Below are 15,162 nucleotides of genomic sequence, written 5' to 3' on the forward strand. Positions count from 1 at the left end.
AGCGGAGACGGCGCGCTGCGCGTCCCCCCCCCCACGGTGTGGGAGCGGCGGGCGCAGGGGGCGGAGCCCGTGGAGGACGGCGGTGTCCTTGCGGCGCCGCCGGGGACGCGGGTCAGTGTACGCCGGTGGGTCGGCGCGGTGACTCGAATTCAGGAAAGCGACTAGCGGCATCGCTCACTATGTTGTCCCGGGCAGCGCTCAGGTGAGGCGCCCGAGCGGCGCGTAGCAGCGGGGACGGGTCACGGCCCCGAGGGCGAGGGGTGCGGGCGGCCTCCTCCAGCGGCCCCGCTCCCTCCGTACCCGTGCTGGCGCGGCGGCTCCCGGGTACCTACGGGGACGCGGCGTGGCGGGGACGCCGCGGGCGTCCCTGCCGGAGGGCAGGTGGCCTCTGAGCACATCCGGGTGCTGCCGCGGCGCCGTTTAATGCTTCAGAGAATGTGGAGGGCGAGCGAGCAAGCGATAGAAAGGCCCAGATGCGCCGGGACGTCCACAGCCCTGTCTGCGTAGACACGTGAGCGAATCGGTGTGTGTGTCTGCTCTCTTTCCAGCTCGAGCAGGACGCTGGTGCCGGCGCTGGGGGCTCTGGGTTCCAGGCAGAAGCACAGCCTCCCCGACTTGCCGTACGATTATGGCGCCCTGGAGCCTCACATCAACGCCCAGATCATGCAGCTGCACCACAGCAAGCACCACGCGACCTACGTGAACAACCTGAACGTCCTCGAGGAGCGGTATCGAGAGGCGCTGGAGAAGGGTAGGTGCCAGGCCGCCCGCCGGTGAGAAACCGCGCGGGGAAACGTGACGGCGACGCGGTGCCCCTCGGTTCCGTGGGGCCGCTCCACGCGCTCTTTAACTCAACCAGGGGTCAGACTTCACAAGGAAGGTGCCCATTTTGTGGGAAACTGAAACAGGCTTGTGGTTATTTGCTAATACTTTAGACTTCAGCGTAACACTATCATACGGACGTCACACTTTAGTTTTTAAAGAGCTCAGTCGACAAAACCAGTCGAGTGTGGACTTTGTGGGTCTGGGTCTGGGGATGTGTTTTAATGTCTCTGTACAAAATAGTATTGCACTTTTCAGTCTATCGATCAGTGGCTTGCAGGAGGAAAGTAATTGTACGTATTGCTTAATACGCTACACAGTTCAAAAGGTATTTTTTTTCTTAAGCATATTTTTGATGACGTTCAGCCCTCTGAAATTTGTTGGGTAAATTTCAGACGGTGGCAGCTTGTTGAATGGGGGCATCTAGCGGGAAAGTGTAGTATTTCAGCCCGGTTGTGGATGAAGTAATTGTCTAAACAGAAACAAGAGGAAATTGCCACATTCTGGAAGATTTGTGACAGGAACCTGGAGCATGGGGAAAACGTTTGGTACTTGTTCGGGGAAAAGGTTCGGGGTTTTAGAAAATAACAAATTCGGGAAAGATGTGGTAATGATGACAAGGTGGGGAATATCCCGATTGTGAAATTGTTTCCTGCGTGACAACATCTGACAACTTGAACCTTTCTTTTCAATATTTTAAAAACAACTTGAATTTCAATCCTTTCCTTGCGCAATCACATCTTTACTTGTGTAACAGAAGCTACTGAAAAAAAAGCTTTACATTATGTGGTGCTATGTTGCCTATAAGTTACTAAGTACCTGCAGAGCTTTTTCTTTTATTTATTTAAAAAAAATATTTTAAAGACTATTGAAGGGTTAAATTTTGATGTTTGAAAATTTGGGGCAGTAATGTAAGTGAAATAACATCATCGATCTCATTATAAGGAAGTAAATAAATACTTTTCAAACAGAAGTATTTAACTTTTATTGTATTTTACAGGAAAAAAATGGAAACCAAAGAAATTGTTGAACTTAAGAAAAGTATTCTTAAAAGCAGATACTAAAGCCTCCCAAATTTCTGTTATCATCATTATTATTTTTTAATGCAAGCTCTATGCCCAATGTGGGGCTCAAACTCACAACCCTGAGATCAAGAGTCGCATATTCTACCGACTAAGCCAGCCAGGTGCTCCCCAAATTTCTATTAAAACTTAAAAATGACTAAACTTTAAGAGATTGCAATTATTAAGTTAGTTTTTAATAAGCATGTTTCTTTCCCATTAGAAAAATTTAGTTACTGTTGATTTATTAGAAAACAATATAGGGGCTCCTGGGTGGCTCAGTCGGTTGAGCATCTGACTCTTGATTTGGCTTGAGTCATGATCCCAGGGTTGTGGAGTCAAGCCCTGTGTCGGGCTCCAGACTGAGCATGGAGCCTACTTGGGATTCTCTCTCCCTCTGACCCTCTCCCCCTGAGCCTCTCCCCCATTTGGGCTCTTTTCTCTAAAACTAAAACTATGCGCGCACACACACACACACGCGTGTTTATATATGTATATATGCATATATATGTGTATATGTATGCGTGTATATAAATATATATAAAACGTGTGTGTGCACATGTATATATGTGTGTATACACATGTGTATGTATATATATATAGAAATATATAAACATACAAACATTTATATTTAGGATGACTTTCCTAGAATAATTACTAAGACACTGATCTGTAAGAAAATTATTTTGCAAACATAACAACAACAACAACAACAATGAGAAGTTGGCATCTTAAAACAGCTCTCCAAGATTATCTGTGTATTCTGGTATCACTCGGCCCTCTCCTCCTTTCTGAGATGTGCCCAAAGAGCAGATTAGAGAACCTTTTCTATCATGTAAACTCCCTACACACAGAGTCCTCAGTGGTTCTGTGTATCTTCCACTTTGCCTCTTAATGTCTGGTGAATAATAAGCACTCAGGACTTCTTTCTTTTTTTTTTTAATTTTTTTTTTTTTTTTAACATTTATTTATTTTTGAGACAGAGACAGAGCATGAACAGGGGAGGGTCAGAGAGAGGGAGACACAGAATCTGAAACAGGCTCCAGGCTCTGAGCTGTCAGCACAGGGAAGTGCTGGGAAGGGAATTCCCATTTTTCCTAATAGTTAATCTTAGTTTCTTGAAGGCCTGGAAAAGAATATTTTATTTTGCCTACTTGTTCAGCAAGGTAGAAAAAGTCTTCAAATGTGACTTTTTTTTTAAAGTGCAGATAGCAGAGAACTAATTTTTCTTCCATAAAAGCTACATTTAATATATTCAATTATCTAATCAATCAACAAACGTTCATCAAGTTCCTGGTATGTAGGAGGCAATCTAGCAGCCCCTGGGATACAGCAGTGCAAAGAATTCCTTGTTGTTATTGGAGCTTTCATTCTGGTGGGGAGACAGATGAATGAGTAAATAAATATGTAGTATGCCAGGGGTCTTAAGTCCTCTCGAGCAAAACAGGTTGGGGAAGTGGTGGGGAAGTGCCCATTTTCTCGTGGTTTGAGAAGGCTTCCCTGATGAGGGTGACGTTTCAGCGGAGGCCTGAAGGAGAGATGTGGGAACAAACCACGAGGCTATCTTCAGGAAGGGTGTTCCGGGACGGGCAGCCGCCATCAGTAGAAGCCGTAAGCTGGGCGCGTGCCGAGCCCCTGTTGTACGTGCAGGGAGACCAGTGTGGCCAGAGCTGGGCCAGCGAGGAGACACAGAGGATCAGGTGATTTGCCCCTCTGAAGCCAGTTGTAGGGACTTGGGGTTCATCGAGTGAGAGGAACAGCCTTTGGAGGGGTCTGGCTCAAGGCTGCTGCACTCACTTTGGGGTGTAGAGGAGCCCTCCGGCCACTATTGGGAACAGAGTGTTGGGGGGGCACATGTGGAAGCCGGAGACCAGGGCGGGGTGGTGGCTCAGATGCAGGCAGGTGATGCTGCTGGTCTGTACCACAGGTTAGCAAGAGGGGGTCAGATTCTGGATCTTTTTTTTTTTTTTTTAATTTTTTTTTTTTTAATGTTTATTTATTTCTGAGGCAGAGAGAGACAGAGCATGAGTGGGGGAGGGTCAGAGAGAGAGGGAGACACAGAATCAGAAGCAGGCTCCAGGCTCTGAGCTGGGAGCACAGAGCCCGACGCGGGGCTCGAACTCACGGACCGTGAGATCATGACCTCAGCCGAAGTCTGTCGCTCAACCAACTGAGCCACCCAGGGGCCCCATGGATCTTTTTTAAAGGGAGAGCTGGCCTTGCCAGTGAGTATGTTGGTGGGCTATATGTGAGGAAAGGAGTGAGGAGTAAGAAAAGGCAAGTTATCAGAAATGCCCTGTGAAAAATAGCTGGCACTTGCTGTGATGAGGAAGGCCATTGGAGAGTAACTTTGGGATTAAAATTCTCGAGTTCAGTTTTGAATATGCTGAATTTTTTGTTAATGTAACATTGAACTATTTTCCAATGAATAGTTGTCTATCTAGAAAATGAGAGCTGAAAATGTACCATTTAAAAAAAAAAGTCTATTGTTTATTTTAAGTAATCTCTACCTCCAATGAGGGGCTCAAACTCACAACCCTGAGACCCAAGAGTTACATGCTCTACCGACTGAGCCAGCCAGGCGCCCCTGAAAATTTACTATTTAGTCTGTGAAAGCACACATTTCAACCTTCCACTATTTTCTATTGTTCTCTTTGTTATTGCTGAAATGTTTTTTTTATAATTTTTTTTCATTTTAGAGAAAGTGAGTGGGGGAGTGGCAGAGAGAGAGAGAGACTTAAGGATCTTAAGCAGGCGCCACACTGAGCGTCGGACACGGGGCTCGATCCTATGACCCTGGGATCATGCCCTGAGCTAAAATCAAGAGTCAGATGCTCAACTGACTGAGCCATCCAGGCGCCTCTGAAATCTTTTCTATCCAAGAAAACTTTCACTTCTTTGAAGCTCAGGAAAGAATTTTCTACTAGCTTTGCCCCTGATGCCGGACCTCTCATTAGTTGTTCACGTTACTAATTGAAATTGAAAATCCACTGGAACAAATAATTTTTAAGTAAATCTTTTTTTTTTTTTTTTTTTTTGTAGAATCTTGAAATTGTGGGATTTTAGGACTTATAGGGATGTTACAGATAAGCAAGTACAATTACCTGATGTTTTACAAAGAGAGCAAATGGTGCATAGAACGTTTGAAAAGAAAGAATTTTAAAGAATATGTTTGCATCTTTACATTTCAGGTGACGTTACAACTCAGGTAGCTCTTCAGCCTGGGCTGAAGTTCAATGGTGGAGGCCATATCAATCATTCCATCTTCTGGACGAACCTGAGCCCTAAGGGTGGTGGAGAGCCCAAAGGTTGGTAGATATTGGTGCAGTCTTAGCTACATTTGTGCATGATAGGAATGGCTGTTGCTTTTCTTACGTTAATTCTCTCTGAGGTGTCACAGTGGCATATTTTTCCTAGCAAGGAGTACAACAAAGGTGTGACTTTCAAAGGGACATATGTAGGAACGGAGAATATATTCAGGGAGTTATTGTGTCTTCAGATTTTATACACACACACACACACACACAGTGTCAGATATGATGTCAACTTTTGTCAAAATGTACTGTATTTTACATTAGAACAAGACCAGGAAACAGTTTTTAGAAGAAGTGAGTGCCCTGGGTGGGGTAAGACACTTGATCATTCTGTACTTCCTTCATCTGTAAGGTACAGGGATAATAATAGATCCGTTTTGACAATTAAATAAGTTACCAGATATAAAATGCTTCGAATAGTGCTTTTTGCTATTATTTTACTACTCTCCCCAGCTGATAAAGAGTCAGTTGTCCCAGGAAATTGGGTTTTCCAGGACACGTGCAGGTAGCGAGGGGAGTACAGAGCCAATGGCCTTGCTCACTCTGGCTGGTTTACGTGACTTACCATGTCCTGCGTGGAGGCCCAGACGACTTTAATTAGCCTCCTCACCCCAGGGAAGATGCGGGGCATAAGTAGAGCTCTCCTTGTCCCTGGGGCTTCTGGTGCACACCTTAAGTTTCTGTGGCTTTGTTCGTTTTTAATTGGTGTATGGTAAGCATCTCATGTACTTGTGATAAGCAGTCTCATTTGGAAGTAAAGGTGAATGGGGAAGTCAGCATGGGAAGCTGGACATTCTTTTTTTTTTTTTTTTTTTTTTCTGAGTTAGGTGTGGAGACGGTGATGTAATACTGTTGACGTTTGGTGAGTTAGCAGAATGTCAGATATGCCCATATTCAGCCAGTGGTACTTTGCGACTTTGGGTTGTCTGTACCACTTTATTGTGTCATTTGTGCTTATAATAGATAATTTTATTTTTGAATTTTCGGTTTTTTTAAGTAGGCTCCAATTGCAGGGCTTGAACTCACGATCCTAAGATCAAGACCTGGGCTGAGATCAAGAGTCAGACACTTCAATGACTGAGCCACCCAGGCACGACGATAATTACTTTTAACTCAGTGGGATAAGAGAAGTGATATTTTTAGCCTACTTGATTTAGTTGATGTGCTCCATCTAGAATTATATTCTACATTGCCAGAGAATAAAAGGGCTGTAGCTCTTATAGTGTACCCTCAGTTCGGTGATAAAAGACAAAATTACTCTTCTTAAAATTATATAATTGTGATAAGAAAGATCTCAGCTGCCGTGGGGAAGAACCAAATAACAGCCATAAAATTTTACTATTCCCAAATCGACACAGAGTAGGTAGGGTAGAAATCAAAGTAAAAGTTTTCTGTAAAAGGGGGGGGAAAAAGCTAATGAAAAAATTACTCCTTTTCTGATGGAAATAGCACAGCGAAGGAAGAACTTGCTCTAACTTGGTTCAGTAATAAACATGTGAATTAAAATCATGAGATCTTGTGATGCCAGTGTGAGGGCAGGAGAAACAGTGCTAACTAGGCTCACTGGGTTATGTTACGTCTTCCCTATGAGGTCGTCCAGTTTCTGGTGCCATATGACAAGAATATTTTAATATATGGAATAGAATTCTTGATTGTAATTGTTGCAGTCTGTTCATTTGTGGGTATTTTTGGATTTGTTTTTTAAATAGGGGAATTGCTGGAAGCCATCAAACGTGATTTTGGTTCCTTCGACAAGTTTAAAGAGAAGTTGACCACTGTATCTGTTGGCGTCCAAGGCTCAGGTTGGGGTTGGCTTGGTTTCAATAAGGAACAGGGACGCTTGCAGATTGCTGCTTGTTTTAACCAGGATCCCCTGGAAGGAACAACAGGTTAGCTTTGAAAATTATTTCACATTCATTAGTGGGAAATGGTTCACTGTAAAGCATTTACCTTGAAATAAGGAACACGAGCAGTGGTTAAACCTATCGTGAGCATGTACTAAATCTTAACAGATGATACCCAGAGCCTCGTGTAAGCAGAAATGCTCTAAAAGTCCTTGATGTTTTGTAACATTAGCACATGTAATTTTACAGATACATTAACAAAAAATGTTTTTTTTATCAAAACATTTTTTTAATGTTTGTTTATTTTTGAAGGAGAGAGAGACAGAGTGTGAGTGGTGGGGGTGGGCAGGGAGAGAGGGAGACACAGAATCCGAAGCAGGCTCCAGGCTCCGAGCTGTCAGCACAGAGCCCGATGTGGGGCTGGAACCCACAGACCATGAGATCATGACCTGAGCTGAAGTCGGACGTTCAACTGACTGAGCCACCCAGACCCCAGGTGCCCCTAACAAAAAATGTTTTAAACATAAACTCTGCTTCATTGGACAGAATTCATGTCAGCTTACATAATTGCATGCACTGAAGTTGGATAAACACCACAAAAGAGGAAAAGACCTATAAGCTGAGTCCAACTTCAGCCCTGGGACGCAGCCCGTCTGCTGAGCACCTGTGGTCAAACTGGGACTAGAGCTCAGGTTTCCAGACTTCTGCCTTTTGGGGGATTTGGTCCAGGAAAATATTTGGCTTAGAGGCTCCAGGCTGGCTTCACCAATTCCTTTTTCATGTTGAGCCAGATTGAATTAGAATGTCTTTAGGAGATAGTCCTGAGACATTGATCTTCAGATGTAATGCACCTACAGTGATGTCTTTTTTGTTTTTTAATTTATTTTTTAATGTTTATTTATTTTTGAGAGAGGGAGACACAGAATACGAAGCAGGCTCCAGGCTCTGAGCTGTCAGCACAGAGCCCGATGCAAAGCTTGAACCCACAAACCGTGAGATCATGACCTGAGCTGAAGTCAGACGTTTAACTCACTGAGCCACCCAGGCACCCCAAGACCTACAGTGACATCTTAACGGCAATCAGCAGTAGTTCTCAGCCACGTTTTCTTTTCTTTACTTTTTTTTTTAAAGATACTTAACTTATTTAGGTTTATTTATTTTGTGAGAGAGAGAGAGAGAGAGAGAGAGAGAGAGGGAGAGGGAGGGGCGGAGAGAGAGGGAGGATCCCAAGCAGGCTCCAAGCCTAGCACAGAGCCCGATGCGGGGCTGCATCTCACGACCACGAGATCATGACCTGGGCTAAAACCAAGAGTCTTGACGCTTAACCAGCCAAAGCACCCAGGCGCCTCTCAGCCACATTTTCTGCCTCTACACACGTCTGCAGACTTGCTTACATGACTCACTTTCCTGGGTATATTCAGATTTAGCCAAAATCTGAACGGCTCTTTTGGGAAAGAGATGCCACAGAATTTGTAAAACCAACAGAAGATTTGTGAGCACTGACTAGAGAGTCGGGTATATCTTTGAAGGCACCTGGCCGAAAGGCTAATTTCTAGGTAAATCCTGGCTACACCTGCTTCCCTTCCACTTGAAGAAAGCCCATTGGAATGAAAATAAGTGGAAGTCATGGCAATTTATGTAGGGGAGAAATCATTTATAAACTTTGTTACCTTAATTACTCATAATGAATGATGAATGACATACCTCACCACTGATCAAGACCTACTGGTTGATCATTGTTTTCCTAGAGGAGGCTGTCATTCAGTTGGAGAGTTTCTGAAAATGAATGTTGCATAAATATAATTCTTTGCATGTACTATTTCATTTCTAAGAATTGTGTCTTTTTCTTTAGTCCTATTCAGTTTTCCTTGTTAACTGTTATTTCTCTAAATGTCTCATAAATGCTTTGTATTCTCTAAGACTGACATTATTAGCCTTGGGAGCAGAGCAGTTTTCCTAAAACTCCCCTGACTGCTTGGGACCTTTGGAAGGTGCTCAGCCACCCCATAAACATGGCATCCTTACCGATACCCCCAAGAATTGCCTCATGGATAGATTTGTTGGTATTTTAAGCATTGCTGTTAAAATACTGTACTTAATTTTCCCAAGTCTTTAAAAAATTTTTTGCTATTTATCACGTTTTCTTCCAAAGAGTAAAGTTTAAGGGCGCCTGGGTGGCTCAGTCGATTAAGCATCCGACTTCAGCTCAGGTCATGATCTCACAGTTTGTGAGTTCAAGACCTGCGTGGGGCTCACTGCTGTCAGTACAGAGTCCACTTCGGATCCCCTGTCTCCCTTTCTCTCTGCCCTTCCCCCTACCTCTCTCTCAAAAATAAATAAACATTAAAAAAATTTTTTTTGAAGAGTAAAGTTTCAAATTTTTTATAGGGTATTTATTCTTAGGCAAATTTTCTCTTTGTAAAAGAAGCTGAAAAATGGATGGGAATTTTGCAAAGGGTAATTTGGGTAATTTGGTGTGCATAGGATAATCGAGAAGAGACAATAATATTTCAGATTGAAATTCACAGTTTTTGCTTTTTTTCCCCCTCTTCTTTCCAATAGGTCTTATTCCACTGCTGGGGATTGATGTGTGGGAGCATGCTTATTACCTTCAGTATAAAAATGTCAGACCGGATTACCTAAAAGCTATTTGGAATGTAATCAACTGGGAGAATGTAACTGAGAGATACATGGCTTGCAAAAAGTAAAACATCATTACACCGAGCAGAACAAGCTTTTTACGACTATTTTCATAGCAGTGCAGAGTACCGTAGTATACCAGTAATCTGCTCTATAGTAGCATTTCTTAATGTAGGTTCTTCAAGTATTTGATAAACATGATTTAATGCTGTGAACTTCCTGTTTTCAAATTTTATTATTGGGCAACGGAAAACAGTAAGTGCTTTGTATGATTTAGTCTTGATTGAACATTTTCTTCAAGAGCTGAAATAGCTAGGAGGTTATAATTGTCGTCATAAAGCCATCAAGAATATCTCAGCCCTGTCCCCTTAGGGCCGCTGGAGAAGCCTTTTGACCCTATTGCAGTTGTAGAAAACCTGGTCCTTTGCCCCAGTTGTTTATAGAAGATTAAATTTATTTCCCAAGGGAAACGTTCCTCGTTTCTGTTGAAAACTGCTCTTTTTGTGAGTAATCTTCTGTCTACTAGTACTTCTGGTAGATATCACCCATTGGCCTTTAATTATTTTTGGTCACGTGTTACACAGGGTTAACACCATGTTGTCTTTTAAAAAATATAACTTGATTGCTAATTGAGAATTGCTTTATTATGACAAGGAAATAGTCGTGCATTTGAATTTTTCTGTTGGGAGAAATAGGAGGACTTGTGTGTGAAATTTTGTCATCAGACAGAAATATGTGTTGTGTACATGCTCAAAATGGGCAGATTTGGGCCTTGTTGATAAAATGAATGTTGGGAATGGGGCCACAGATCATTCTGGCGGGGCACTTGCCCCCGCCTTCCAGTCCTGTTCAGGAGCATCGCTTGGGGTGGGGGGAACCAGCCTGAATCAGGTGCTGCCTGCCCACAGAGGCAAAGGAGTTGGTTTCTGGATGTGGTCAGCAGCGTGTCCCCATCCGGGAACATTTTTTTTCGAAGACTTGTTTTTGAGTTACTCTATCATTTTTATCTTTTCTTTTAAAAAATGTACAGTCACTATAGACACTTTATATTGTTTAGTCCTTTCAGTAAAGGCAAACGATACCCATACTCCAGTGACCCAACATGTCAAATTATGTTCCTGGTTAGCTTTTGCAGATGGGACTGTTTAAATGTAGCAGGGATCCTTTCTGTAATTTGACTTAACATTGTCATGCATTCCATGTTTCATTATTTTCTTTATTTTTACTGGCTGTATAATTTATCAATTGGACACTTCCTAATTTATTTTACATTTCTGATACTGAATAGTTCATTGGTTTCTAATTGTTATTCAAATAATGTTGTGGTGAACAACCCACATAGGTTTTGCCTTCTATTGGAATATTTTTTCTATATAGGTTTTTTCTTAAACCTATTCAGTAACAGAATGTTTTCCTAAGTTAGTGTATTATTTTTTCCCCCAAAATTTATTCTTTTTTTTTTTTTTGGCTTGCTAAAATGGAGTAACTTAGCAGTTTCAATATTGAAGACTGAAGTAAAAAAAAATTTTAATTTAAGGCGCTTTTGTTTTAGAATTCAAGTAGAAAGTACTTAGGCTTTCTGAATTGTCAGCAGTGTTGATGAGACCAGTGGTAGCTCTTTGTGTGCCTGTGGATTGAAAACACTTTGGAGACAAAGATTGCCATGCTTTCTCCCACAATAAAGTCACTTTTGTGGAGCACAGATGGGAGTCATGTGATTACTGCTTACATATATACATATATACACATGCATGCCTATATAGATATATACACACATATATATGCATACACGTATATATAAACAAGGCAGTGACTCTGTTTAAATGATCCATGTAGAAAAGTAGAACTTTTTGAAAGATGGGCTTTTGAATATAAGTAGTCTGCCAGATCATGGTTTGTATTGAACTAACAAAGATACGTAGAGACTCCTGATTCATACAGTGCCTTTTGACTTTTACTAAGCTTTAGCATTTCAAAAAAATTCAATGTTGAAATTTCTATGGGGCTCTATTTTTGCCTCGATTTTACGTTGAGGGAGTGAGCGAAAGCACACTGTTCTTCTCTAAGGTTTCGGTTTCTCCTCCCCATCAGATTTTAAGAGACTAAGGTAAATTACAGATAAAGATTTTAATCACCCGGTGGAAAATGAGACTTTAAGATTTTGTTCAGCCCGGTTTTTCATTGTGGAAATAAATAAAAAAGGTAAAAGCGGCTGCTTCTGAAATAAACCCAAGTGTTGTTCATCCAAGAGGGATTTTTGTGGCCGAATCAGCAGTGCCTGCTCTAGTTTTAAATGTGCTTCCAACGCCATAGTGTGATTCGTACTGAAGGAAAACAGGACACAAGGCAAATACTGCCTGAGGTAGAATCTACTGCTTGAACCATTGTGTAATAATTAAACTTTGATGTTGAGAAATCACAGTTTTACTGCACACCTCAAATTCATGATCTTAAAATGAGATTTGAGTTTCCAGTGAATACCTTTAAAAAAAGTACCACCGGAACCATAAAATTAAGATTGATTGGTGTTGTGAGTCCTCTCTAGAACTAAGTCTAAATACAAATTCTATTTCCTGTTTTGATTTCAGGGGAGCTACCGTTTGGGAAAGCTATTAGGTAAATGTTTTATAAATTACTGTTTCTCATTTTCAGTCATACCTAATGATTTTGGCAAGCTAATGTCCTGTTTTCTTAGGTACGCATCAAACCTGGCACACATCAGAAATCCTATAAAGTCCTGGATAGTTTTCATTTAATTAATCGATAGAGAAACACTTATTTTCCTATTGTAAGTGTGAAGCTTTTTGATTGTTAATAAAAGAATCTACCAACCATCAAAAAGAGGTCTGCGTTATGCATGTGTGTTAAAACATTAGTAATCCTGTAATGCTTTGTCATTTTTACTGCTTTTCTGTGGGAAAGGGATAGTAAATGTTAGGTAGCATTTTAAGCATTCTTAAAACCCAGAAGGCATATGAACTCTCTCCAGTCATATCTGTAGTAACATGTGATAATAGCATAGTGTTTTTGTTTCATTCATTTTTTATTTTAGAGCATGAGTCAGGACAGGGGCGGGGGGGGGGGGGAGAATCTTTTTTTTTTTTTTTTTTAATTTTTTAAGGTTTATTTATTTTAGAGACAGAGTTCTAGTGGGGGAGGGGCAGAGAGAGAGGGAGACACAGAATCTGAAGCAGGCTCCAGGCTCTGAGCTGTCCGCACAGAGCCTGATGCGGGGCTCAAACTCATGAACCATGAGATTATGACCTGAGCAGAAGTCAGAGCAGCTTAACCAACCGAGGCACCCAGGTGCCCCGGAGAGAGTATCTTAAGCAGGCTCCTTGCTCAGTGTGGAGCCCAACACGGGGCTTGATCCCATGACCCTGGTGTCACGACCTGAGCCCAAATCAAGAGTCAGATGCTCAACCAACTGAGCCACCCAGGCACCCCAACAGCATAGTATTTTCTATAAATTGTAAAGTCGCAACATCTTTGAACACTAACCAGATGTAGAATATTGCCCTAACTACATACAGCACATCTTGTGATAATTGGCTGTTTACTTCTTTTTTTTCCATAAAATTCTGGGCTGGTGATATTTTATCCACTCTCGTATTGGGTATGAGCTTACCTCATGAATCTTTCCCTGGACTGTTTGAAGGATAATCTTGGAAAGGGAAGTGAGGTGCACCTATGTTGGGTGAAGTCTCTGCTCTTCTGTGTGTGCTTGAGAACAGGTGCAGTTCTCAAGATTCTTCTGGAACATATTAAAAAGACTAAGACCTCAGACTGTGGAAAGGAAAGGATGTGCGGTTCTGAGTTCCACTGTCGCTCTCAGTGCTCGTCTTGACATAGCGGTAATTCTAGCTTTGTCTCGGCCCCCGCTAAAGCACAAGCTCCAGGAAGGCCAGGGACAGAAGATTCTTGTTCGTGTCTTTGCGACTGAGCACACAATTCTAGGCCTATTTTCAAATATTTTTATTAAGTGGTGTGGAGGGGAGGGTAGGTGGTGGGCATTGAGGAGGGCACCTGTTGGGATGAGCACTGGGTGTTGTATAGAAACCAATTTATATATATATATATATAAATAATAAAAAATAAAGATCTTGGTGGAAAAAAAACCCAAATGGTGTGATTTAATACAGGCCTCGTAAATACATGTATTTGCAAGGTTCAGGTCACCTCAGCAAGTTCACCTATCAAAACCCAGAAGGACGTTTGAAGGCAGAGCTGCTGTGACCGCGAAGGCCTTATGCTTGCTCGTCTCCCTGTCGCCTTCGCCCGCGGCCCCGGGAGAACAATGAGTCGGGTCCCGGCAGGCCCGGGTCCCGGTCCTGGTGCTTTGACTCAGGTCAGCTGTGTGATACTGGTCAGCCTGCCTGCTTTGGGTCCTGTCCCTCTGATGTGGAACGATGGGTTTGGAGAGAGCATCTTAGGTGCCAACTCTAGCATTTGAGGGATTTATCTGTGTACTGACCAAACTTACGGTGGATGAGTGAATACTGAGGATACGAAATGGTCATGTCATTTGCAAAGGGCATCCATCCAGCTTATGTCCCTTGAACAAGGGTTCTCGGACAATAGCCTTGCTGGTGTTCATTGTGGCTCCATCTTTCACCGGGGCTCAGGAAGGATTCTGGGAGGAAAAAAAAACAGCGAGTCTTTTAGCCTCTGGTCCCCACTAACATTTTTAAGTGGTATCAAAAGGAGCGGTTCACTTGGCTAAGCTGTCTCCTGAGTGCCAACTCGTATGAAGTGCACCTCAACTAAATTTGGCCTTTATTCCTTTTATCTCCCCTGGCCAGGAACAATGTGATTCATCTATCATTGATTAGGAATATGTTATTTTTCTTTTATTTATCTGAGAGAAAGACAGAGGGAGAGAGAGAATCCCAAGCAGGCTCCACACTGTCAGCACAGAGCCTGATGCAGCGCTCGAACCCACGAAGCCATGAGATCGTGCCCTGAGCCGAAACCAAGAGTCAGGTGCTTAACCTGTGCCACCCAAGCACCCCTGTTACTTCTTTATTGCCTTATTAGGAGATATTATCCTATATGCCATTGACTTGTGAAATTCTTAGTGAACCCGTGTTAAATTCTGGCAAAGATTAAAAAAAAAAAAAAAAAAAAAAAAAAAAAGGAGAGATCTTGGGGCTCGAACTCATGAACCATGAGCTGATGACCTGAGCTGAAATCAAAAGTTGGACACCTAAATGACTAAGCCACCCAGGCGCCCTTCTTGAGGTTTTGGTTTTAGCAATTCTGACAGATGTGAGGTGATACTGTGGTTTTGATTTGCATTTCCTTGATGGTGAGTGATGTTGAGCATCTTTTCATGTGTCTGTTGGCCATCTGTATGGCTCCTTTGGGGAAATGTCTGTTCATGTCTTCTGCCCATTTTTTAATTGGACTGTTAGCTTTTTGGGTATTGAATTGTATAAGTTCTTTATATATTTTGGATACTAACCTTTTATTGGATATGCC

General features: G+C 42.3%; 1 protein-coding gene across 1 annotated transcript; it reads left to right on the forward strand.

The window, feature by feature from the left end:
• Nucleotides 1–58: 58 nt before the first annotated feature.
• SOD2 (superoxide dismutase 2) lies at nucleotides 59–12,522 on the forward strand. The gene is made up of 5 exons (XM_019412701.2): nucleotides 59–202; nucleotides 549–751; nucleotides 5,075–5,191; nucleotides 6,907–7,086; nucleotides 9,604–12,522. The coding sequence occupies exons 1-5, from the start codon at nucleotides 180–182 to the stop codon at nucleotides 9,747–9,749; spliced, it is 669 nt and encodes a 222-aa protein (XP_019268246.1). The 5' UTR covers nucleotides 59–179; the 3' UTR covers nucleotides 9,750–12,522.
• The last annotated feature ends 2,640 nt before the right edge of the window (nucleotides 12,523–15,162 follow it).

Source organism: Panthera pardus, unplaced genomic scaffold, assembly GCF_024362965.1.
Source record: "Panthera pardus isolate Hobbes unplaced genomic scaffold, ASM2436296v1 HiC_scaffold_17, whole genome shotgun sequence".
NCBI classification, from domain to species: Eukaryota; Metazoa; Chordata; class Mammalia; order Carnivora; family Felidae; genus Panthera; species Panthera pardus.

What these genes read in the sequence shown, in the direction of transcription:
- SOD2 (XM_019412701.2), top strand. Translation starts at nt 180, where the DNA reads ATGTTGTCCCGGGCAGCGCTCAG. An exon ending in TTGTCCCGGGCAGCGCTCAG is followed by an intron (nt 203 to 548) that starts GTGAGGCGCCCG and finishes CTCTCTTTCCAG; the next exon opens with CTCGAGCAGGACGCTGGTGC. An exon ending in GGGTGGTGGAGAGCCCAAAG is followed by an intron (nt 5,192 to 6,906) that starts GTTGGTAGATAT and finishes TTTTTTAAATAG; the next exon opens with GGGAATTGCTGGAAGCCATC.